Below are 25,991 nucleotides of genomic sequence, written 5' to 3'. Positions count from 1 at the left end.
CCAGAAGGATACCATGGTCGATGGTATCGAACGCCGCCGAGAGAACCAGCAGAGTCACACTCCCTCTGTCGATTCCCCGGTAAAGGTCATCCATCAGGCCGACCAAGGCTGTCTCAACCCCATAGCCAGCCCTAAAGCCAGTTTGAAATGAGTCTAGATAATCAGTTTTCTCCAAGACTGCCTGGAGCTGGTCGGCCACCACCCTCTCAATCACCTTGCCCAACCAAGGGAGATTGGAGATTGGCCTGTAACTATCCATCGCTAAGGGGTCCAGGGAAGGCTTCTTTAAGAGTGGTCTAACCATTGCCTCCTTCAGACAGGGGGGCACCCTATCCTTCCTCAGCGATGCATTTATGATATTAACTAGGCCACCTCCAACAATCTCCCTGCTAGATAGAAGCAGCCAAGTCGGGCAAGGATCCAGAGAACAGGTGGTAGGCCGCACCGCCCCAAGTAGCTTGTCCACATTCTCAGGAGTCACAGATTGAAACTGATCCAATCAAATATTGCAAGAGGGATTGCTGGACATCTCCTCCATAGACCTTACAGAAATAGTGGAGTCCAAGTCGGCTCGAATACAAGAGATCTTATTCGCAAAGAACCTATTAAAGGCATCACAGCAGAGCAACTCCAGGGACTGATTGGAAGTAGAAGGAGCAGAAACCAAACTCCTCACATCCCGGGATAGCTCCACTGAGCGTGAACCTGCAGCCGCAATGCGTGCAGACCAGAATCACTTTTTCGCTGCACGCACTGCCACTGCATAAGCCTTCAAATGAGTCACATGCTGAATCCTGTCAGATTCGAACTGAGTTCTCCTCCACTTGCGCTCTAGTCGCCTACCCAACATCTTCAGGCCCCGCAACCCCTCAGTATACCAAGGGGCCATTTTTGTAGCAGGTCGGAAGGGACGCTTAGGAGCAATCGTGTCTACTGTTGAGTTCCCTGTTGCAGGTTCCCACCAGGGCATTGACAGAATCACCTGCAGCACCAACGTCAAAATCCTCCAAGGCCTTTTGAAATCCCACTGGGTCCAGCAGCCTTTTTGGACGGACCATCCTAATAGGTCCACCACCCCTGCAGGGGTGGATTGCGGCTGTGAGACCAATCTTAACCAGGTAGTGGTCCGTCCATGACAATGGGGAAACCACTGGATCCCCCACCTACGGAACACCCCCCTGATCCAAACAAAAGACCAAATCGAGTGCATGGCTGGCAACATGAGTTGGTTCAGAAACTAATTGAAATAGGCCCATAGTTGTCATGGCCGCTATGAACTCCTGAGCCGCACCAGACAAGCCAGCCCCAAAGTGGATATTGAAGTCCCCCAGCACCAAAAGTCTAGGAGACTCCAACACCAACTCTGTGACCAGCTCCGTCAGCTCAGTTAGAGAGTCAGTTGGGCAGCGGGGTGGACGGTACACCAACAGAATCCCCAATCTATGCCTAGTTCCCAGCCTCAAAAATATGCACTCAATATAAGTCAGCTGTCTCACAGGGGCCCTGGTAAGGGAAATGGTATTCTTATGGCCCACTTCCCCTGGCCTGCTCCATGACAGAGGAACCTGGTGAGAGAAGCTGAGCCCACACTGGACCACTCGCCTCCCCCAACCAGTTCTCAGTTATACATGCCAGGTCAGCTCCCTCATCCACGATCAAATCGTGGACAATTTTGGTCTTATTCTGAACTGACCTGGCATTGCAGAGGAGCAAGGCCAGATTCTGTGGGTCGTTGGAGCTGCTCCCCGAGGCCTGAGAGTTGACAGAGCAGTTGGAAGTGGAAACAGTTACTAAATTACTGATTTCCCTTCCCCTGTAATGGCCAGCTGCTCTGCCAGCGCCGATTCTTCTATTCCCCAACACTACAGTAATAGCAGCCCCCGAACTGCCAGGCACACCCTCAGCACCATCCCACTCAAGAGAGCCCAGACACATATCTGCAAAAGGCCTGGCCCAACCCAACACCCCAGCCCCAAAGACTGGCCCCCTTTGGCGGCTGCCTATAGGCAGCCTGACGGCCACACCAACAGCTACCACTTTAGTGAGCCTCCTTGCTTTTAAGCTTGCAAGCCCCAAAAGCCACTCCTCTCACGAGCAGCTCCCAGGACAGATAGCAGGTGGTAGAACTTCAGCAATCTTTATTGTGTTCATTTAAACTGCCACGTAAATACATCTATATGTTCACTCTAAATATCTCGTTTTTCTGTCTACTGAGCTGGAGGGTGCCAAATAATACTTCGCCCTAGGCTGCCCACAACTGTGTCTCAGTAATACAGAGCAGTCTGGCTGTGATGTTCTGCCATCAAGATGTCTCGTAACTGGGGCTTGTTCATGGATGTGAGGCCCCTTGACTGTCTCTGCCCTGATCAGTTTTCTCTCTTCATTCCAGTAGGTTCCAGTTGGGAGAGTGAGAATGAGGGGAAACCCCACAGAGGATTGTTGGGAGGTGTCGGAAGGACAAAGAGAGAAGAGCAAAGAATAAAAACAGAAGTCAAACAGAAGAAGAGGAATGGATCCCCGGATTCACAGCATGGTGAATTTCATACAGTCATAATCCAGGGGGGAAAGAAGACTCTTTTCCCTTTCAACAGGAGGAGCTTCAGTTCTGAATGCAGCCTTCAACTTCCAGGGGAAATGCATACAGAGGAGAAAGCACACAAATGCATGGAATGTGGGAAAAGCTTCAGCAAGAGAGGAATTCTCAGTCAACATCAAAGAATCCACACAGGAGAGAAACCATATACATGCTTGGAGTGTGGAAAGGGCTTCAGTCAGAAGTCAAAACTCACTGTACATCAACGGATTCACACAGGAGAAAAACCATATAAATGCTTGGAGTGTGGAAAGGGCTTCAGTCAAAGGGAGAAACTCACTGTACATTTAAGGATTCACACAGGAGAGAAACCATATACATGCTTGGAATGCGGAAAGGGATTCAGTCAAAGGGTAAAACTCACTGTACATCAACGGATTCACACAGGAGAAAAACCATATACATGTTTGGAGTGTGGAAAGGGCTTCAGTCAAAGGGATAAACTCACTGTACATCAACGAATTCACACAGGAGAGAAACCATATAAATGCTTGGAGTGTGGAAAAAGCTTCAATCAAAGTTCAGGTCTTACTGAACATCAAAGGATTCACACAGGAGAGAAACCATATAAATGCTTGGTGTGTGGTAAGGGCTTCAGTCATAGCACAAGCCTGACTTCACACCAAAGGATTCACACAGGAGAGAGACCATATAAATGCTTGGTGTGTGGTAAGGGCTTCATTCGAAGTGCTCATCTTACTTCACATCAGAAGATGCACACAGGTGAGAAACCATATAAATGCTTGGAGTGCGGAAAGGGCTTCAGGCAAAGGGCAAAACTCACTATACATCTAAGGATTCACACAGGAGAGAAGCCATATAAATGCTTGGAGTGTGGAAAAAGCTTCAATCAAAGTTCAGGTCTTACTGTACATCAAAGGATTCACACAGGAGAGAAACCATATAAATGCTTGGTGTGTGGTAAGGGCTTCAGTCATAGCACAAGCCTGACTTCACACCAAAGGATCCACACAGGAGAGAAACCATATAAATGCTTGGAGTGTGGAAAGGGCTACAGTCGAGCTGATTCCCTCACTTCACACCAAAGGATTCACACTGGGGCGGAACCATATACATGTTTGGAATTTGGAAAGGACTTCAGAGTAGACACAGCACAAACCTGACTTCTCATCAAAAACTTCATGCTGGTGAAATGATATAAATGTATTTATAATTGCTGGTGGCAACTTGGAGTGTGGGAAGAGCTTTTGTTTGGAGGCATTCCTGGAAAAAAGCAGCAATGGAATAGCAACCTTGGCTGTGTTTACATATCTCCTTGGGCCACTGCTGCCTCCACTACTGTCTCCACTCACCCCACCATTGGCCTCATTTCACCCATCATCACAGCCATTGGCCAGTTGCACACCACGGGCCTCCACTCACTTCCTTGTGCCAGCGGCAACGTGGTGTAACGATGTCACCACTTGGCTCCTGCGCAAGGAGGCCAGTGGTGGGAGGGAGGTGCTTCTGCCACGTGGGTCCTGTGGCAGAGGCAGTAAATGGCAGGACCGGCGTTCGTGCGTTGGTTTCCCTTGATGGGCCCATCTGTAGAGCACACAGACCTTCGTTGTTAGATCCATCCCTGCAAAGAAGAGGACAGGGTTGCAACCACAATGTGTTTCAATCAGCTCTAGGAGATCTATCTTGCCTTAATCTGCAGAGATCTCGGAAGCAGCATGCAGATGGAGGCCTAAGGCCTTTTGGCCTCTGGGAGAAGGCCCTTGTTTTCTTCCCATTGTTTTGGACTGGTTGTGCTCAAATGGGAAGTCTGATTCTTCAACTCCAAACTGCTTTGTTGGACAGTGAGATGATCTGTGAAGAGTTCTGCAAAGCCAGGCCTTTGGGGCATGAGAAGCCTCAGCCAATCGCCTTTCCTTGCTCTGCCCATGTGCCTGATTGAGTGAGTCCTTCCAGTGGAGAAGCTGGCATTGTTTTAGAGATGGCTCTTAGATTAGGGAAAGGTGTGGGTCAGCCCTTCTCTGGGGCTCATGATAGGCTCCTTGACTTAGGAATTCCCACAGTTCCTGTCCTCCTAGGAAAGAGCTTGGAGTCTTTGGTTAATTTATTCCAAACCTTTCATTCAGATGGGAATACTTGAGTCATGTTATGTATTTTCCCTGCAGCCCTGCAATTCAATTGACTGATGCCTTTGTCAGCCACATGCCAGAAATGCTTTTAAATTTTTACTAACTCAAACAGCGGCTCTTCCTGCAGGGAAGAGCCACTTCTGGTCTGCGTTGCGAACGCAGCACCAGTCTTAGCTTAGATTGGAATGAAAGTGATTCTAATTCTTCCAAACTTCATTACTGTTTTGCGTCCAATATTCCCAAGACCTCAAGGTCTTTTGCATCCAAACATGTATTTTTAAGAACAACAGATTTTCAGGATATTTCCTTGTGCTGCCAATTTTATACAAGGATTCTGTTTCATAACAACCAGTGTTATTTCATCAGATTTCAACCTGAATGGAGGAATAACCATTCATATCCTATCAACATTCACTTATCTTCCAATTGTAGTTCCTCTCACAACAAAATCCACTTAGAGTCACTTACCATTGTAAATGTAAACATAGCTTTCTTAGCTTTTATATCTCAATGCCTTGTCTTCCCACGGTTTCTTATGTACAACGCCTGTGGAGACATGCTTCCTTACTCTAAACATTCCCTTCCTTTTAGACTACTACCCAATTATCATCAACAATCTCTTCCTTTTAAACTACTACCCAATTATTAGACCACAGACAACTGTGCTCTATATAATTAATTGCTGTGCCTTCCTCCTTTCCTTACTGATCCTGCAAATCACACAGGGGAGTAACAAGGCTGGAGTGGGCCCTGAGACAAAATTTTAAAATGGGCCCCTTGCTGATACACACACAGTCTTCACATGTGACTTGCCTCTGGGGGCCCCCTCGAGGTGTGGGGGCCCCCAGGCAGCCGCCTCCCCTTGCCTAATAGTAGTTACGCCCCTGAAATCACATGATTACAGTTCTCAAAGCTGTTTCAAGATAAATGTATACATTCATGCTGCTTCTATTTAACTCTCCCCCAGGAAACATGACAGGTCCTGATTAGTATTTAAGCCCCTGGTATGAGTCTTTTAAAAATGTATTAAAAATGCCTCTTTCCTCAATAATACTATATTCATATTCATTGTCCTCATTACAAAATCTCCGTGGTGTATATTTATAGAGGACAAAAAAATTAAATTCCTCACACGTGTGGCTCTTTTCCAAAAAGTGGGCAACAATTGGCAATTCACAATGTCTCGTTCTAATTCTTGATTTATGCTCCAAAATCCTTGATCTAATTTTTTTGCACACTCTTGCCTATATATGATTTAGGACATGCACATCTTATTGCATATAGGGTTGTGCATGGTCTGGTGCCCCCCACCCCCGGTCTGGCACGGGGGGGACTGTTACTTTAAGTGGGGGGGGTGGTAGTACTCCCCCCCCCGCCGCTCTTCCCCCTTCGGCGCTGGTCTTTTGAAAAATCTTCTTGGGGCGGCAGAGTTCTTCCCTGCCGCCCCTGCCCCCGTCGTTGTTTGTAAAGGCTTAAAAGAGACGAGCGCTAGCGGCGCGCATGTGCCCTCCTCAGCGCGCGCACTCATCTCTGACGCGTCAGAGATTATACATTACGGCACGCGCATAGCAGCGTCAGAGACGAGCGCGCGCCGAGGAGGGCGCATGGTGGGGGAAAGGATCTTTCAATGGTAATATCACACAAGTATTAAAAAGAGAACACCCGGACTACTTGAGAGATTTGTTATTCACACTTAAAAAATGAAAGGTTGAACCGGATCTATTTAAAGGATCCTCCTCAGTTAAGCAGCTGAGGAAAACAATTTATGGAGAGATTCTAGAAGTGGGTTTCTTAAAACCTGATTTAGAATGTAAACGCTACAAACACCGCACTTCACAGTACTTGTTGCAACCTGATCACCCTATCACTCTCTTTAAGGAGAAAAAGGTCCTTTTCCATTTATGGGAAACAAGGTGGCATTTATACCACCAAGTACTACTGCTTAATGTGGCTAAGCCATGGCTCCCAGAGGACCAGCAAGAGTGTCCTAAAATCACCTGCAAACAGAAAGCTAGTGAGCTAGGTAAAACATTCAGGGAAACCTACTCACATTTCTTAAAAGAGTGTGTGGTAGCCAAAAGAGTGTAGCAGGGAGTAAGCAAGCTGTTAGAGTGGCCTGATTTGGAAAAACAGACTTGGGAAGAACTAACATCGGGTTTGAGCGATAGAACCTCCTTTCGAGGTCCCAGAAGGAAACCTTCAAGGAAACGGGATGGAATGGGTACCCTCATACTAGGGAATTGGAACGTTCCCCTTCTCATAATCAGGTTAGTAAACCTGTATGTCATTTCTGCAATGCTCCTGCATAGGAATAGGGAGGGAAGACACGACCAAGAGGTTTACGCAGATGAGACAGTAAATCTCTTCTGGAAAAGTTTGTACAGTTATGTGCAAAAAGACAAGAGTATCTCTTCTAAACAGCAATGGGACAAATTGTGAAAATGGATGTCGGACGTAATCCCCCCGATTACCTAATGTGCCTTGAAATCCCCCACCCCTGAGTTACAGTACTACCTGCATATACTTTATAACCTTGTGGGTTTCCAAATCCTTGTGTGTAAATCTTTGTAGATATATGATGTACAACTTTGTATATAATTGTGCTCTGGCAACGTACTGTATGCTTTGGTAGTTTGTTGGTTCAATAAAAAAAAGCTTGTTCTATTAAAAAAATAAAAATCTTGTCCTATATTGGAGATGCCAGGGAGGGAACTTGGGACCTAGTTGCACTTCCCAGAGCGGCTCCATCCCCTGAGGGGAATCTCTCACAGTGCTCACACATCAAGTCTCCCATGCATATGCAACCAAGGGGCGGACCCTGCTTAGCTAAGGGGACAAGTCATGCTTGCTAGCACAAGCCCAGCTCTCCTTCAGTCTGAGAGAGAGTCAGCACAGACACATCCCTCTAATCACCCATGCCAGTGTGTGTCCCCCTCCCCTCCGCCCGCCTCCTGACTTCTTGCCCAGCTCCACCTTTTCCCCTTCTCCGAAGAGTGTGGAGAAGCCCGCTGACTGCTTTCCTGAAGCCCCAGTAATCCCCCCTCCCTTGAGTGTGTGGTGGGAGAGCCATGTGCTTTTGTTCTGGGGTCTCGGGGCCGCCCAACCTGTCATTTGGGCGGCAGGGCAGCCAACGGAAGGGGCTTTTGCAGAGTGCTCCCTTGTTCTGCCCCCCACCCGTGTTCTTTGCGCTCCTCCCCGCCCGTTCACCTGCCTGCCCCCTGGCCTGCTGCCGCTGTCTCCCCCCTCCCAGCAGCTCCATTGGCCCAGACGCCAACTGTCTGCCAGCTTCTACAGCTCCCGAAGTCTCCATCTCTCCTCCAGTGGGTGCGGCGGGCGGCCAACCTCAGTATAGCAACCGCCTCCTGTCTCGCACGGCCAGCCGCCCCCAGCCCCCAAACTCCGTGCCGCTTCCTGGAGCAGCCCACACCACCGAACGCCCCCCCGCCGCCCAACTCCCTGCTGCTGCTCAGTGTTCTGCCCCCAGCCACCAAATTCCTTTGGGCTCCCCGAAGTGGTCGCCAGCCAGCCAGCCGCCCAACTCCCTGCTGCTCCCGAAGTAGCCAAACTCCTCTCTTCCGCCGCCTGTTGCCTCCTCGCTCGCGCGGCATCCCCATGCAGATTCCAGGACCGTCTCCGAGAAATAATTATAAAGAAGAATAGAAATGACCGTCATAATTTCTGATGCAGCTGTGCCAAAATGAAGCTATTTTGGGAAATGACCGGAGCTAACACTGAACACATGACCCCCATAATGCTTTACAGGCTAGCCCCTATTGCCATTGGCTTTCTGGAAGGAGCAAGCCCAACTCTCCTAGTGCAAGTCATATTAAAGGGTTGCCTGATCAATCAATGGTTTGATCCGAAGGATTGCAAAGTGAGGGAAAATCTGAGCCCCCAGAGAAGAGAGTCACTAACTGATATGATGAGGAATTCACATGATAATAAATACAACACTGATGATGAATACTTATATACAGCTGAGCTCTTTAGCACAAGTTCCTGAAGCAGTTTACATAGGGAATATTAATAAATAAAATGGCTCCCTAACCCCAAAGGGCTCATAATCTTAAAAAGAAAGATGTTAGACACCAGCAACAGCCACTGGGGTTGGATAGGGTCAGTTGTTCTCCTTCTACTCAATAAAGAGAATCACCATGATATATCGAAAATCCGGTTCTTTGTCTGGGTGGTATCTGACGCCAATAATTGATCCCACACAGCGGAAAAGTTTTGATCGTTTTTACTTCTGCAGATCAGTAAGACAACGGGGCAAGGCAGCGCCCAAATCAGTTGTGAAGGGATACAGAGCTTTAAGGAACTATTTATACATTTCTAAGTTCTTTGTTCTACCCATCTATGACATAGCAATACATTGAAAGAGGACACTTTAGCAATTACATACGTAGATCAATCTCCAGTTGACATCAAACAACAAACTATTGACATGGTAATGGGCATTTGGTGGTCTCAGATATTGATCAACCCTTTTAGTCACAGTTTCACTCTTATTGGCTTTGGCTATGCTCTTGTAACAATTGTTTTCCTCTTGTAACAATTGTTTTCCTACAGTCTGTATGGCTAGCACTTCCTTATCTCCAAGGCTAAGATGTGCGCAGAGGAGGAGTGAAGCTAGCAATTCTAATTTACATTCCAAAGGTTCAGAGACAGCTCTGGTGTGAAGAAAGGAAGGGAAGAGAGGGCCTGTGGGCCCAACTATATTCTAAAGGTAACTTAAGAGTTTAATATTTGGTCACGAAATGGTTGTGCTTAGGTTCAGGCGTTGGGCCTGTATGTAGTGTTGTTCTGTGTTAAATGTAGTTTTATGGGAATTGGGGTCCCGGGTTATATCAGACCCCCCTTTGAAGCCAGAATTCCTCCTTACAGGAATTCGCTGCTTCAACATCTTCTTGATTCTCTCACAATTCACATAAACTCATACCTGTAGTTTCCTTCTTTGTGTTTGTTTTCTGGTTGTTTTACCTTTGTTTTTAGCAGCCTGTTACTATTGTTTTCATGAAGTATCTGGCAATAAGTGGGTTATGGCTTGTGATATGTACTAAACGAGAAGAAGCATTCCTAATTTGGAGAGCAAAGCATAATCAGAATGAGCCATGAGCAGATTATATATAAGCATAAAATTACTTGTAAATACATTCTATAGATTTCCTCACTCTCTATATAGCGAGAGGAAGTTTCTGTGTGCCACTACGGAAAATTGTGTGATGGTGTTTCAGGGTGCCCTATTTTAGCAACGTACATACAGCAAGCTTGATTCAAAAATTTACAAACACCTGCTTGGCTCAGGAGCATGGAATCTGGAGCCAGAGTCTCTTACATGGTGGTCCTTTGGAACACTAAGGAGGTCTTAGCTCGTGCAGCTGGACTTGGTGTGACAGTTCCATTTACAAGTGATTCCAGAGACATAGACAGTTTCTTAATAAATTGGTACAAAGCATAGATGTCATTACAAGTTTTTGCTAACCCATATGTAGGTGTAAAGCTCCCAGCTCCTGGCATCTCTATATTAAGAGATGAGGCAGGGGCAGCAAGCAGGACTTGTCTGCAGCATGTCTTCCAAAGGTTTCTAAGGCAGACTGGTACATTTGAACGAGGCTATTGCCTTCCCACCCTTCTTGAGCATAATTAGGTAGAAAAGTTAAGTAAATCAGACAATACATTAAACAAGCATACATAGTGAAAGGTCCCATGACGGGGTGCATATTGCAGTAACTCAAGACCCAATCTGCCCCCCTTTGTCCGTTTGATATAGAGTCTCTGGCTAGTTCAGGGTTTCTTATCTTCAGCGTTCTAGGGTGTCCTCCCTCGTGGCAGGATTTTGGCTGTTCTGGTCGTCCTCTGTTTCCACTTCTCCGTGTTCTGCTTCCTCTTCTGGGGCCTTTAATCTGATCGGATTATACCCAAGTCCTGGTAACCACCTATTACCTATTACTTTGAGAGTGAGAGAAATTTAGACAAGATTGTATAGTCTTGTGAGAGAGGAGCCTGTGGGAGGACTCCGGCTCCTCCTCCTCTTGGCAATATTTCCAAGGCAGGGCTAGGAATGGTTCCAGCTGCAACCTTGGAAAAGGTAAATAACGGTTTAGTAACTCACAGCAAATTCTAAAGTTTGCAAGGCATAGGGTACATAGCAATAGCACTTACATTTATATACCGCTCTATAGCTGGAAGCTCTCTAAGCGGTTTACAATGATTTAGCATTTTGCCCCCAACATTCTGGGTACTCATTTTACCGACCTCGGAAGGATGGAAGGCTGAGTCAACCTTGAGCCCCTGGTCAGGATCAAACTTGTAACCTTCTGGTTACAGGGCGGCAGTTTTACCACTGCGCCACCAGGGGCTCATACATACAACTGGTATTACATCTGCTGGTCAGCAGAAAGACAAAGGTCAGAACAAATATAGTTAATAGACATAAATGGGATCAGTAGTAACACATAAGAATAGTCAAAAAGGGACTACATTTAAAAACAACGAGCTCAGCTTTTAAGATTCTAGGTTTTAACCATTACTCAAGTAACCTCACAGCTTGTATCCGTAAGGCAGTACTGGGAAATGAGTTCTTTCCTGGTAATGAACAATAGAAAAGAACATAGATATTAGTTTCCAGGAGCCACAAGGGCAGTAAACCAGAGGTTGAAAAGGTTTTGGCAAAAATCTTTTCAAAACGGTAGAAGAATGAAATGGCAGTATCTGTATCTCCCATTAAGAGAGGGAATCCCAATTGCATTATTACATAGTCAGGGGTTGGGTCAGAATCCAATCACAAACACTAAAAAGAAATTTCTGGATCCTTAAACAGATATAGATTGGTTTAACAGAGGTAGGTTAGCTGGTTTTCACGATTTGTAGAGAAAGGTTTGAGTCCCAGTATAAAATTCATAAGGTATACATATTCAACCAAGTTCTAATACATCTATTAGTTAATGAAGCCAAAACAACACGAAAAAGACTCTCAAGACTGAGGTTTGATTCCATAACAAGGGGAAAGACTCAGAAAGATTTATAGGCGTAAGACAAGCTTACTCAGGAAGAAGATTCAACCATAGATATTAAAGAAGAGAGAATCTGGATTCCTAAAACGGAGTTGGATCCATCTTTAACAAGGATAAACCTGAAAGTATTACAGGTTATAAGAGAGGCCTAGGCAAAGACAAACATATAAAACACAAGTGTACACATACATAAAAATTCTGTTTAAAGCTATGGATTATAGATGGTAACTTTCTCCTTACAAGATGTCATTCCTTTATCCATAATGAGGTTCCAAAAACACTTAAACCATAATTTTAACACAACACACTTTTCATAGCTGGTGCCTCATTCTGACAAAGCAAGTTCATTTAAAGCAAAACTTGTTCCTCTGGCTAGCTCTAATGTGCTAGCTTCTAACTAATTCCCTTTGGGGGCTGCGTGTGGGTAAGAGAGCAAGGGTATGACACAGGTTCCCTTTTCTTCATAGGCTTGCCCCGCTCCTTATTTCTTTTCTTCACTTCACAAGGCAATCTTCAAAGAACTTCTTCAGGAAAATTTCAGTAGTTAGTTACAACATAAAATCACTTTGACTCACCCCCCTTCACAATCTTGGTTCTTCTTTGTTAGATTCTGCCAAAGCCCTTGAAGTGAGATGGCTTGGTGAAAAGTCTGTTCTCAGCCCAAGCCAGGCTGGATTTCATTTTGGAGAAAAGGGGGTGGCTCTTTGCTGAATTACATGGTCTGAGAGTGGGGATAATGGGGGCTGGGTCACTCTTCCCCCTGCATGGTTCCCGGATCGCTCAATGGACGAGGTTCCAATGCATTCCGTTCCCATGGGTGTAATACCCATTCACATTCACGGTGTCAATGACCGGTTTTCCTGCATTTATTTGGACCCAGGCGTTGCCTTGCAGGTCCCAAGTATCTTTTTCCACTTCTCATACCTTCTTTAAACATCCAATATGCCTTCACACCTCTACTTTTCCGTTCTTTCGCATATTTACCATCTAAGATCTGTGCCTCCACCCTTATCGCCTTCTTCCTTTACACATTCCTTTTTCCTTCTGCTCCTACTCTCTCCCTTTAAACACTTCTGTCAGCTTTCTTCCGCCAATGCAGGGGGGAAGAGCCCTGCCCCCCCCTTCAAACTTTGCAGCTTAGTTCTAATGAGTTAAGCATTCTAAACGCTTAGCTGGGGATTCAGTAGGTGGATTCCCTGATGGCTGGTGCTCCTCTGGGCAGGGTTCAAGGCTTGTAATATAAGAGCCTTGTAGTTTCTGAGATTTGGAGGCGCTTCTGATCTGATCTTGGGTTCTAATAGTGAAACAGGGATTGGGGATAGGTCACCTTCAGTGGCTAGTCGGTAAAAGCCTCTCGAAGCTCCTGTCCCTTCCTTTTCTCGAGTGTCTTGGGTTGTGGTCCTTGTTTGAGCTGGCGTGGGCCTTGCTCCAAAAATAGTGTGGGGGTCCCCTTCTTTCCCTTCTTCTTCTTCAGAACCTTTTGCCTTACCCCCAAGCTCTGGTGTTCTAACTAGGGTGGCCAGGGAAATGGGTGGTGTTGGGAACCGCGTGCGTTTAAGCATGCCTTTTCCTGATCTTGCTTTGTTATTGACAAATGGTTTTGCTTGGCACCCCTTTGTCAGGCAGCTCTTGGGTAATATTAAGAGCGGCTGGGTCCAACCTCTGAGCAGATTGAGGTTGGTGAGGGGCAAAATATACATGTTCAGAGTATTCATTAGAAGTCCTTTCTGTTTACACATCAGTTGCAGCTACTAAACCATACTTTTATCTAAGAGCTATATCTCTATACAATCCAAAAAAGCAACAGCTTTTGTACAGCACAATAACCTTAGGATCATATATTTTATATACACTCGCCCTTTGAGTGGCCACTGAGCAAGGGGGTATCGTGCCTGGCCTTCCCACACTGGGATGGTGCAGGATGCCTTCTTGCCCTGATGGTGCGGAAGAAGCTGGCGGGGAGGAATGAAAAGGAGGGGGAGCTCCACGTAGCGGTAGAGCTGGCGCATAGGGGAGTGGACAACATTCAGGGTATACAAATGAAACCTTCTTAGTCTGTACAGTAGTTAACAATCATTCCCAAAACACATTTCTTTCTCACACTCTCATCATCACATAGTTTAACAAAACATTGAGCATACCTAAAATCATCTACTTTACATGCATTTATACAAAATCTTAACAGTTTCAAAACAACCTCTGGATGTATGGTACCTTCTTGTGGTCATTTTAAGTCAGATTCTAATTTGTAAAAAGGGCCAAATTTCTGTACAATAATTTAACCAAAATTTTCTTCTCTAGAGAACCCTTGCCAAATTGCTTCCAATTATCTAGGACATATTGCAATGGTGTACACCGTTTTACTTCCCTTTCCTTACTCTGAGCGCTCGACACAGTGCCCGTGGCTTCTACGGGAGGGGCACGCCCACTCTACTGGACTGCCCGCCTTTCGGGTGCACAATCACCCTCCCCCCTCAGCCTGTGGGCCTTACCTCGTGCCATTCCCTTGACCCTCTACGGTCCTTCGGTCGCTCTATCAACCAATATACTCACTTCTCCGTTTTGCTTGCGTCACCAGTTTGCAGCGAGTGGGAGTTCGTACCTCGGTGAAGATGACCGGTGCGCGCTGGTTCCGGAGTCCCGTGGATTCCTCGGTCGGCCCCTCTGCTCCCAGACTGGGGAAGCTGGTGCTTTGCCCGCTCCCCACTTTCCCGGCCAACGCACCAAATTGATACACTGAAAATCCGGTTCTTTGTCTGGGTGGTATCTGACGCCAATAATTGATTCCACACAGCGGAAAAGTTTTGATCGTTTTTACTTCTGCAGATCAGTAAGACAACGGGGCAAGGCAGCGCCCAAATCAGTTGTGAAGGGATACAGAGCTTTAAGGAACTATTTATACATTTCTAAGTTCTTTGTTCTACCCATCTATGACATAGCAATACATTGAAAGAGGACACTTTAGCAATTACATACGTAGATCAATCTCCAGTTGACATCAAACAACAAACTATTGACATGGTAATTGGCATTTGGTGGTCTCAGATGTTGATCAACCCTTTTAGTCACAGTTTCACTCTTAATGCCTTTGGCTATGCTCTTGTAACAATTGTTTTCCTCTTGTAACAATTGTTTTCCTACATCTGTATGGCTAGCACTTCCTTATCTCCAAGGCTAGGATGTGCGCAGAGGAGGAGTGAAGCTAGCAATTCTAATTTACATTCCAAAGGTTCAGAGACAGCTCTGGTGTGAAGAAAGGAAGGGAAGAGAGGGCCTGTGGGCCCAACTATATTCTAAAGGTAACTTAAGAGTTTAATATTTGGTCACGAAATGGTTGTGCTTAGGTTCAGGCGTTGGGCCTGTATGTAGTGTTGTTCTGTGTTAAATGTAGTTTTATGGGAATTGGGGTCCCGGGTTATATCAACCACTATAAAAAGGTGCCTCTTTGCTCAGTTAGCAGAGTTGAAAAGGCGTCCTAGTTGGATTTACACACACAGACACTGATGTGTTTAGAAAACCAAAGCAACTCCATTTTACTTAGAAAACCTCATTCTAACTTAAAGTAACCCCAGCCCAGCTCAGGGACATCACTGCCTCTCATGATCAATGTCGTTATCTCTCTCCACTAAATTGTATCTAAGAAACTTGGTTCTCACAAGGTTCTCACTGTTCTTTGCTGACAGGATTTAACCAAATAAGGAGTAATCACCAGATGAACAATGAATCATTCGCATGCGTACTAGATACTTAGTCCACCATTTTATTGGCACGTATACTATGTCTAGGGTGTCAGCATCATTCAGATTGTTTGTATAAATGTAAGATGCGCCTGTAACCAAACTGTAATCAGTTTAAGAGCGTGAGCCTACTGATTACCTATTGCTAAAACTGCAGTAGCAATAAAAGCCTCTAAATGATTCCCACTGCGTCTGTTTGATTGACTAAAAGGCGGACCCAGGGACGAACCAAATTCACATCAATACCATGCAGCAAGTATAGAGAAGTACTGTATGGAATATGTAGCTCATATCTGGAAAGTAATTGCATACTTGCTCTCCTCCCAATACCAGTAGTTCAACTCCCCCCACCCGCCATTTTTCTATTTGTGTACTAAAGCATTCAAGGGAAACTTTCCATAGCTGCATCTTCCCCAGCAGGACTGGAAAAAGTGCTGTTACAGAGAAATTTTCAAACACACGGGTCTTGCAGACAACTGACCCACAAGATAAGCTTTTTACAAGCTGGTTTAGAGCTTCCTCCTCTCCACATTGCAGTCCAGGCTCTAGGAATATAGGAAGCTGCCATGTACTGCGAGGAGCATTTTTGGCAATGAGGGGCAAAACAGACACAGTGCGGGTTCTAGAGGAGCCTGGACTACTCCCTTTCTCATTTTCCCTCTTTCTCTCTGACAACATACAACTTTTGCATGCTCCAATGTTCTTTGATAACTGCCCCCCCCTTAACTGAATATTGTATTTGGTTGCACATTTTAAAAAACATATTGTGAGAATAAAAATGAATAATAGAAAGAGCAGATCACAGAGGGGAGGGGATCTGGAGGAGGCTTCCCTCACCCAGGTGCTGTCTGTCTGCTTCTGGTCTCCTCCAGACAGCTTCTGAAATCCCAACATTGTCCTCTGTGTTGGCTACGGATGCGTAGTAGAAAGAAGAGTGATGGGTCTGCAGGAGATGACAGGAGGTGCCTCAGTGTACTGGAACAGCCACTTGGAAGCTGTAGGCTTCCAGCGGGGGGCGGGGGCCACTGTGTGAAACAGGATGCTGGACTAGATGGGCCTTGGGCCTGATCCAGTAGAACATGTTCTTACTAGGTGCAGAGGGGCAAATCGGGCTGCCAGGGTGAGCTGAAACCCCCTGTGAAAATTCCAGGGAGTAGTGGCAGTGAGGAGTAGTGGCAGTTTGACTAACAAGCAGAAGGTTGCCGGTTCGAATACCCGCTAGTATTGGGCAGCAGCGATACAGGAAGATGCTGAAAGGCATCATCTCACACGGTGCAGAGAGGAGGCAATGGTACACCCCTCCTGTATTCTGCCAAGGACAACCACGGGGCTCTGTGGGCGCCAGGAGTCTAAATCGACACCAGGCACACTTGACCTTTATGGGGGCGAGGAGCAAGTGGGTCGCGCTGGAAGCAGTGAGGAGGACGAGCCACTATTAAAATCCCTCCCCACTCTAGTCTCTCTCGCTGCAGCCTTCCTGGGCGCACTTCCCATCCTCCGCCCTTTCCCTGCCTTCCCTCACCCGTCTCTGGGAGCAGAAGACAACAGACGGCATCCTCCCTTTGCGGCTGCCAGACGGGGACTGCTTTCCCCCAAACTACTGTGCATTCCTTCCCTGCAGCTGCTCGTGTTTTGAAAGTGCAATTCCCCCCTCCCTCCAGAGGTGGAGCCTACCTTGAAGTGCAAGCAGGTACCAAAATCCAGAGCAGTGCATGTTGGGACATGTAGTTCGTTGCATGAGCGGATCGATCGTTGTAGTCACTCACGGAACTACGTGTCCCCAAATTCACTGCTCCGGATTTCAGTGTGTGCAGCTTTTCATGCTAGGCTACAGCTATGCTGGGCTGGGCAGGCACCCCTTGTGATTTCCTGTTGGATCCGCTTTAGGGTTGCCTAGCTGGGAATGCTGCTGCATGGACTAAAATCCGGAGCTGCTGCCTGAAGCCCGTTCAAGGAGGAAGTGAAGCTCTCGCGGCGTGGCGTGGGGTGCAACTTCTCAACCCTTGCGGGGTGAGGGCGAACTGCTGAGTGAGTCCCGCCCTGTGTTTGGAGGGAGGGAACCCGGATGGGACCCGGGGAGGGCTGGTGGGAAATACCAAGTGGTCAAGGAATGGGGGGGGGGGCGCAGCAGGAGGGGAGAGAACAAAGTGGGGCTCGGCGTAGAGGAGCAAGTTTGAGCTCTGTTGAGGTAGACCTGGGAAGAACCTTGAACTCCCCACCCCTGTTCCCTTCACCCCATCGGAAGATGCTCTGTGTTGCTCAACCCTCTCATATTCCCCAGTTTGGGGCAGAGAGGCGGGGTTCTTCCCTCTTTTCAGTAGCCAGGAGCTCCCCTGGGTTGACTCAGTTCTGCTTCAAGCGGATTTTCATGTGCCCTAAGAGGCAGCTGAAGAACATTGATGGAGTTGCCTTCTGAGTCAAAGCTCTGGTCCATCTAGCTCAGGATTGTCTACTTGGGACTTGGCCAAAGAAACCACTGAGCTACAATCCCTCCTCAAGTGGAGGGATAAAGGAGAGAGAGGTCTGGACTGGGAGTGTTGGAGAGGAAAGAGAGTAAACAAGTGCAGCTGTGGGGTGAGGGGGCTGAAAGAAAGCCCAGAGGAGGAGGAAGGCTTGGGAGTTCTTGGAGTTCAACCAAAGAAATGGAGGCTGCATTGCACTGAAGGCTTTGTTCTCTGCCCCACTCCCCTCCCTTTCCTTCTCTAGTTTCTCTTTGACTCCTGGCATTTGTCTCTTTTTTGTACAAATAGAAAAAAGGTCCACGAGGTGGAATCTGGCTGTCAGAAACCTTCAGCCTAACAGACTGACTGAAGATGGGAAAGAAAACTTTTGCTGGCCTCTATGCAGGAAATGGCCCTGATGCCACCCAGGCTGTGAGCAGTGGAGGATTCTGGGAAAGGACCACACAGAAGATCTTGAGCGAAGGCAACCTGAGCCCAGATGTACAATGCCAGCGCTTCAGGCAGTTCTGCTGCCAGGATGCCAAGGGGCCCCGAGAGATTTGCAGCCAGCTGCATAATCTTTGCCGTCAGTGGCTGATGCCAGAAAGACACACGAAAAATCAGATCCTGGACCTGGTGGTCCTGGAGCAGTTCCTGTCCACCTTACCCCCGAAGATGGAGAGCTGGGTCAGGGAATGTGGAGCAGAGACCAGTTCGCAGGCGGTGGCCCTGGCAGAAGGTTTCCTCCTGAGCCAGGCAGAGGAGAAGAAGCAGCAGGGAAAGCAACAGGTGAGAGAGCGGTTCATCCTGGGCGTTGCAACAGGCCTAGAATGTGAGCCAGGTGATCCTGGAGGAAGCCACTAGTTGTCCAAAAAGGCAACTGGAGAATCCCTCGAGGAGCTGACTCTCCCAGCCGACTCCTCCTCAGGCCTTGTTCTACACCATTCGCCATCCTAATCTCTTCCTCTCCCTGTCCCCTGTCTGGGATCTCTTTCAGTTTCCAGGACCGTTGTCTGAAGCATCTCCTGATTTCTCTGAGGCAGAGAGGGCTCCATTGGATGCCAAGCAGAGGCCGCTATCCAGGTGGACCTCACAGGAAGTTGGCCGAGCTGCCACCTGGCTGGGTAAGGAGCAATGGGTCAGACATCCTTTCGATCTCCCTCTTGCTCAAATGTCATCAAAATACATGTTGAGTCCATTTGAAGAGGATGCTGCCTTCTAGCCCCTTGCAAATTTTATGTAAAGTGTTTCAGGATTTATATATCCGCACCTGTATCTGCAGAGACTCTGCGGAGACACATTTTATTGCATGGAGCTTAGAAATAAATGTGTACAAAAACAGAAAACGTGTGTAAACAATGAATCATTATTGGAAATCATAAATTCTCCAGGCTGGCATCTTTCCCAACAGTCTCTCTTTCCTGATGACAGCCTGGGGTGGGCCAGTGTTCCCAACAGCTCTCCTACTGCTGTACCCCTGGGGTTAGGTGAAGGAGAGATGCATTGGACATGTTCTCCCCTAATATGCACTTATGTGTCTTCTCGATTTTTTGGGGGGGGGAATCTGATTTTCTATAATGGTGCTCTTAAAATATTGAGAGCAGGAGAGTGTGCGGAGGAAAAAAATATTATGTTATTAATTTATTACATTTATAAACTGCCCCATCCAAAGGCTCTGGGTGGTGCACAACAAGTTTTAAAAGACATAACAACAAACACTATTTAAAACACACTGCTTAAAACAATATATAAACAATTTTAAAACAATTCAAATCCATTTAAAAACAATTAAAATATTTAAAAACAATCTAAAACCTTGGAGGACCAGGCCAAACAAATAAGTTTTTAGGGCTCTCTTAAAGGTCAACAGTGAGCTTAAACTGTGGATATCTGCCAGGTAGTGTATTCCATAGGCCAGGAACAGCTACAGAGAAGGCCTGGCTCTGAGTCACCATCAGATGTACGGGTGGTATCTGGAGACGGACCTCTCCAGATGACCTCAACGTGTGATGGGGATCATACAGAAGAAGGCGCTCTCTAAGATAGCCAGCCATTCATGGCTTTAAAGGTAAAAGCCATGTATTTTGCACTTTGTATTTTGTCCAGAAACATATTGATAGCCAATGCAACTGTTTTAAAACAGGCATAATATGGTCTCTCTAGGTTAGCCCAGAGCCAGCCTGACTGCCGCATTTTGAACTAACTGAAGTTTCCGAACTATGTACAAAGGCAGCCCCACGTAGAGCGCATTGCAATAGTTGAGCCTGGAGGTTACCCACTGATGCACCACTGTTTTGAGACTGTTCTCTTCAAGAGATGGATGCAGCTGTCGAATCAGCCAAAGTTGATAGAAAGCGCTCCTGGCCATAGTCTCCACCTCAGATACCAGGGAACTTAGCCTGGAACTAAGAGCACTCCCAAGCTGCGTACCTGTTCCTTATGGGGGAGTGTAACCCTATCAAGCACGGAAAGATCTAACTCATCCCTTAAATTCCAATCCCCCATAATGGGCACCTCCACCTTGCTTGGATTCAGCTTCAATTTGTTATCCCTCATCCAGTCCATGCCTGTACGCAGGCTTTTAGGAAGTGAATGCCATTCACTCCCTAGATTATTGGGGCAGATAAGTGTGTATGATCTGTGTAGATTCCTGCCCCCCAAGTTGGAGGATTTGGCCTGCGGGAAAGAGACCTTCCACACACTCCTGACCCTCTGAAATGCACTTCTGTGCCTCCATCAAAAGTTTTTGTCATGTCTGTATGGGTTTTCTATAGTTCTGCTCTCAATGGAGCTCATGCAGAGGTTGAGGCCAGGAGCGTCCCCAGAAAGGAGATCTGGTTTGGGCAGATGAGAGGCAAAGTTGTTCCATTGTGTGACTCGCTGCTCCAGAAAAGGCATTTGCCTGCCTTTTCTGGAAGGGGAACACCTGGAATTACGCATCTTTGCTTGAAGAAAAAATCATCTAGAGAGAGTGAACATCCCCTACAACTCTCCCCTCAGGCCTTCCCTGTCCTCATTTTCCTATCATCGCTCGCCCTTTTTCTTACCAGATGTACATGATGGAGGGAGGCCATCTAACTCCTAGCCCTGCTTTCATGCTCCCCTTAATATTTGTTTTGGCTGTGTGCGTGCAGGCAGAACACTTTTCTCCAGTCTCTCCCACAGTTTAAAAATATATTATGGCAGTTTTCAACTCAAAACTGTCATGTGCATCAAAATCCTTATTTTGAATTGTGCATCACGCCAACATGAAGACTATATATATATATATATATATATATATATATATATATATATATATATATAATCACACACACATACTCATTCTCTCTCTCTCTCTGTGTTGTCTGTTTCATTCACCAACATCTTTCCATCACTCTTGTGTGATTCGCAGGTACTAGAATGACTCATCCAATAGATTCTCGGCCATCTCTTCCTGCTGGTGGAGTGGAAGAGGCTTCAGTGCCACCAGATCAAGTAGGGAAGGGATTACTGGGGGAGGAGGAGGACAGGGAATGAACAGATCACCTTTGTCTGCTCCAGGTGCCCCTGGGTGTGAAATGGTGTGAAACCATCTCTTTTTCCTTTGGCCTCTGTCAAAACTACCGCTGAGAGGGCTGTGAAGGCTTTAATCTGCCTAACTGGGCAAGGAAAAACCTTTGAAATGGTTGGCATTCAGATATTTAACAGGAGGACAGAGATTGGCTTCTTTGTCCCAGGATTGAGTGTGTTCCTGTGGCAGCACTTGGTGACTCTATTGTGTCTTTTCCTCTCGTAACAATTGGAGCGCCTTCCCCCACCATTATTATTTTTTGCTATGTAAATTGTTACCCCTCATCCAGCCCATTACTACCTCTAGGAATTGACAGAGGGAGTGTGACTCTTTTGGCTCTCTTGGAGGCCTTTGATACTATCAGTATCCTTCTGGAATGTCTGAGGGGGATGGGAATGAGAGGCACTGTTTTGCAGTGGTTCCACTCCGGCAGATTCCAGATGGTGTCCCTTGGAGACTGTTGTTCTTCCAAACATGAAGGGCTCCATACTGTCTCCAATGCTCTTTAACATCTACATGAAACCATTGGAAGAGGCAATCAGGAGATTTGGTGCAGGGTTTTCAATATGCTGATGACACTCAAATATATTTATCTATGTCAACTTCATCAAGCAAAGGGATAATCTCCCTAAAGGTGAATCCATTATGATTCCATAATACCCCCCCGAGCTTTTGGATAGGATGGTATAGCAATGTAATAAATATATAATAATAATAAAAAATGCTTGCCTGGAGGCAGCAGTAATGGGCTGGATTTGGTCAACAAACTGAGACTGAATCCAGATAAGATGGAGGTTCTTATTGTGTGGGGTAGGGACTCCAAATACAGTTTTGATCTGCCAGTTCTGGATGGGGTACACACTTCCCCAGAAAGAACAGGTACACAGTCTGGGGATGCTTTTGCATCCAAGCCTCCCCCTGGTGTCTCAGGTTGAGACGGTGGCCAGAGGTGTTTTGTAACAGTTTTGGCTGATATGCCAGCTGTGTCAGTTTCTTGAGCTAAATGACTTCAAAATTATAGTACATATGCTCTAGACTTGACTACTGCAATGCCCTCTATATGGGGCTGCCTTTGCACGTAGTCTGGAAAGTGCGTTTGGTACAGAAGGTGGCAGGTGCTGCGGTCATCTCGAAGAGAACATATTATTCCTATATTAAAAGAGAACATATGACTCCCATATTAAAAGGAACACTGGTTACTAATAAGTTTCCAGGCAAATGGAAGGTGCTGGTTATAACCTATAAGGCTCTAAACAGCTTAAGTCCAGGGTATTTAAGAACGTCACCTTCACAGTGAGCTCTGTCACTCATTATGATCATGTGTAGAGGTTCGTCAGCAGTTGCCACCAGCTTGTCTGGTGTGGCCTTCTCTGTTGCTGCTTCAAGCCTCTGGAATGCACTCCTTCCTGCAAAAACCTCCCCTGATAACTTAAAAAGTCTCTAAAGACACATTCCCACCCCCCAAGCATTTTAACTAGACTCCGGTTTTAAATTTGTGTTAAGGGTTTTAACTCTTTTTATGTTTGTTTGTTTTTACATTTTATATCCTGCTCTTCCTCCAAGGAGCCCAGAGCAGTGTACTCCATACTTAGGTTTCTCCTCAGAACAACCTTGTGAAGTAGGTGAGGCTGAGAGAGAAGTGACTGGCCCAGAGTCACCCAGCTAGTTTCATGGCTGAATGGGGATTGGAACTTGGGTCTCCCTGGTCCTAGTCCAGCACTAGTCTAGCCACTGCACCATGCTGGCTCCTTTTGTTGTTGACCACCTAGAGACGGAAGTTTGGGGCGGGGTACAAATTGTGAAAAGTAGTATATTCTTCTTCACCATGAGCCCCACCGCCTGTTAAGATCATCTGGGGAGGTTCCTCTGCGGTTGCCGCCAACTTGTTTGGTGGCTACTCGGGAACGGGCCTTCTCTGTTGCTGACCCTGGGCTTTGGAATGCGCTCCCTGTTGAAATAAGAGCCTCCTCATCTCTGGCAACATTTAAAAAGGCACTGAGGACACATTTATTCGCCCAGGCTTTTAATTAGATTTATGGTTTTAAAAATTTAATGTTGGTTTTAAAGTATTTTAATGTTAACAATTGTAATGTTTAAATGATTTTAATAGTTTGATTTTAATTGTTTTGTTTTTATTTTGATGTAAACCACGCTGAGCCATTTTTGGAAGGGCTGTATATAAATCAAATAAATAAATAATAATACATATCTAAATATAATTAATGACCCTGCAGCGGAATCATTCCTGCCCTTCTCTTAACAGCTTATATTAACTACCCATTAACTACCCCTTTGGATTGTGCTGGGAAAGGAAAGGACCCTTGAATGTTGTGTGATGGAGGAAATGTTTCTTTCTTCTTCCAGGGTCTGGTGACCTTTGAGGAGGTGACCGTGGATTTCACGGAGAAGGAGTGGGCTCTGCTGGATCCAGACCAAAGAGCCCTGCACAGGGCAGTCATGGAGGAGAATTATGAGAATGTGTCCTCTCTGGGTAAGGGTACCTCTCTTTCGCTTAAGGGGAGACTGGAAGGTGAAAACAGAGATGGGTCTGGTTTGCTGAAGTTGATGAGAGCATGGTGCAGATAATTGGGTTCAGTTCAAATGTGGGCCAGAGAATCAGTGTGCTATTTCAGTTTTAAAGATCTTGAAGAACTGGGACCCGATACTCTTCAGCGATGAAGCTCATTGGGTGGCTTTGTACCTACTGCAGGTATATAGGAACCTAGGAAGCTGTGTCTGGGAGCTTTCTATTAGCTTAACACAGATGAAGCATACCACTGAGTAGAGGTCCTCTCCTGTGCTGGCCATCTGAGCCAGTCATCAGCATTCATCGGTGGCAGGCATTCTCCTTGGCTCCGGGCCAACCCATAAGAGCTGGTTGGTTGGCAGTTTTGACCATTGTTTTGGCAAATAGGGTCTGTAGAGAATTAAAGCCTTTGTCTCAGAGCAAACCCACGTGAGGGAAAGAAATGCTGAAGCATCCCTGCTAAGCTTTCTTGCGAGGCTTCTCTTAAAACTCTTCTGTATTATCGGTAGGTTCAAGGCTGCTGCTGCTGCCACCACCCCTTTGTCTATAGCAGGGTTTCTCAAACTTGGGTGCTCAGATGTTTTTGGACTTCAAGTCCCATAATTCCCAGCCCCAGTGGCCTTTGGTTGGGGATTATGAGAGTTGAAGTCCAAAAACATCTGAGCACCCAAGTTTGAGAAACCCTGGTCTATAGAAATTCTCTGGGCTTGGGGTGGGATAATTCGGGGGGATGGGACTTCCTTTAATTTGATTATTGGATAAGTACAGAAATGCAAGCCTACACGTGGTGAGAAAACTGATAGCTGCTGAATGTCTGAGGACATGCTTGCACCAGAGAACTTCCCCTTCTCTCCCCACCGCCCTTCCTGAGTTAAAAACCAACTCGGCGAAAATTGTAAAAAGAAAAGAACTAAAGAAAACAGTTTTATTCAATTACTACAGACTGATTCTGCCTGAGGCTTCTAGCTTTCTTAGATACAGTTAAAGCTTCTCAGTAAGATTACAAAAGAAGGTTGTATTAATACATGTTTAAATGTTTATAGAGCCTTTTTCAACATCCTAGGTAGAATGGGCATAGGCTAGTGTTAATTATTTTAATTACATGGCAGGTAATCAATACTAGAGCAGTATCAGGGATATACAAAGCACACACCAAAGAAACAGAAATTATAACGCAAAGTCTGACTAAACAAACCTTTCCCTAGACTAAACTTCCAGAAGCCAAAGCCCAGGCTTCCTTTTCTTGAACTCACCAAACTCCTGTTGAGAATTCAAGCTTCCTGCCATCCTAGCTTTCCAGGACCTGCAGAGTCAATTTCCTGCAGCCATCCTTCATTGCCACATGTCCCCCGCTAACACTCTTCTTCCTGCCAACAGCTCTTTAGATCCCACCCACCTGGCGTGCCGATTGACTGAGCCCTGGAGTTCACCAGTCTGTCAGTCAAGACAGGGCTCACTTCTGGTTAACTCTTTAGAGGGAGGGGTGGCTGATCACTACAGAGTCATAGGACTCTGACTTTGGTTAGTAAAGAGGAGAGAAATCTGAGAACATAAGAACAGCCCAGCTGGATCAGACACAAGCCCCATCTAGTCCAGCATCCTGTTTCACACAGTGGCCCACCTGATACCGCTGGAAGCCACAGGCAGGAATTGAGGGCATGCCCTATCTCCTGCTGTTCCTCCCATGCAACTGATAGTTAGAGGCATCCTGCCTCTGAGGCTGGGGGTGGCCTATAGCCCTCCAACTAGTAGCCGTTGATAGACCTCTCCTCCATGAAGTTATCCGAACCCTTCTTAAAGCCTTCCAGGTTGTTGGCTGTCACCACATCTTGTGGCAGAGAATTCCACCAGTTGATTATGCATTGTGTGAAAAAGTGCTTCCGTTTGTTGGTCCTAGATTTCCTGGCAGTCAATTTCATGGGATGACCCCATGGGATGAGAAACAAGAGGGGAATGATGGAAGAAATGTGAGGAGGGGTCCAATCTACAGGGCAGCCAGAAAAGCCTTTATTGAGTCAACTGGTCTGCATCTGTGGTTTC

The 25,991-nt window shown here is 46.4% G+C and overlaps 1 protein-coding gene, 2 long non-coding RNA genes and 1 pseudogene across 3 annotated transcripts; 2 read left to right on the top strand and 2 right to left on the bottom strand.

The window, feature by feature from the left end:
• The window catches only part of LOC128347572 (zinc finger protein 850-like), a 75,683-nt pseudogene that overhangs the window by 12,158 nt on the left and 37,534 nt on the right, over nucleotides 1–25,991 (top strand).
• On the bottom strand, nucleotides 3,600–8,102 carry LOC128347614 (uncharacterized). Its single transcript, XR_008317616.1, has 3 exons — nucleotides 8,023–8,102; nucleotides 5,149–5,226; nucleotides 3,600–4,175 (listed from the first exon to the last, which is right to left on the bottom strand). It is a non-coding gene; the product is annotated as an uncharacterized LOC128347614 (long non-coding RNA).
• On the bottom strand, nucleotides 8,905–17,406 carry LOC128347610 (uncharacterized). The gene is made up of 2 exons (XR_008317608.1): nucleotides 16,953–17,406; nucleotides 8,905–16,373 (listed from the first exon to the last, which is right to left on the bottom strand). It is a non-coding gene; the product is annotated as an uncharacterized LOC128347610 (long non-coding RNA).
• LOC128347552 (zinc finger and SCAN domain-containing protein 23-like) lies at nucleotides 9,112–23,748 on the top strand. Its single transcript, XM_053302506.1, has 6 exons — nucleotides 9,112–9,406; nucleotides 14,272–14,992; nucleotides 17,318–17,458; nucleotides 18,181–18,660; nucleotides 18,869–18,995; nucleotides 21,266–23,748. Exons 4-6 carry the CDS (start codon nucleotides 18,244–18,246, stop codon nucleotides 21,388–21,390), a joined length of 669 nt encoding a protein of 222 aa, XP_053158481.1. The 5' UTR covers nucleotides 9,112–9,406; nucleotides 14,272–14,992; nucleotides 17,318–17,458; nucleotides 18,181–18,243; the 3' UTR covers nucleotides 21,391–23,748.

This window comes from Hemicordylus capensis, chromosome 2 (assembly GCF_027244095.1).
Source record: "Hemicordylus capensis ecotype Gifberg chromosome 2, rHemCap1.1.pri, whole genome shotgun sequence".
NCBI lineage: Eukaryota > Metazoa > Chordata > Lepidosauria > Squamata > Cordylidae > Hemicordylus > Hemicordylus capensis.
Note: the sequence above shows the minus strand (reverse complement) of the source record. Positions and strands in the feature narration are given on the sequence as shown.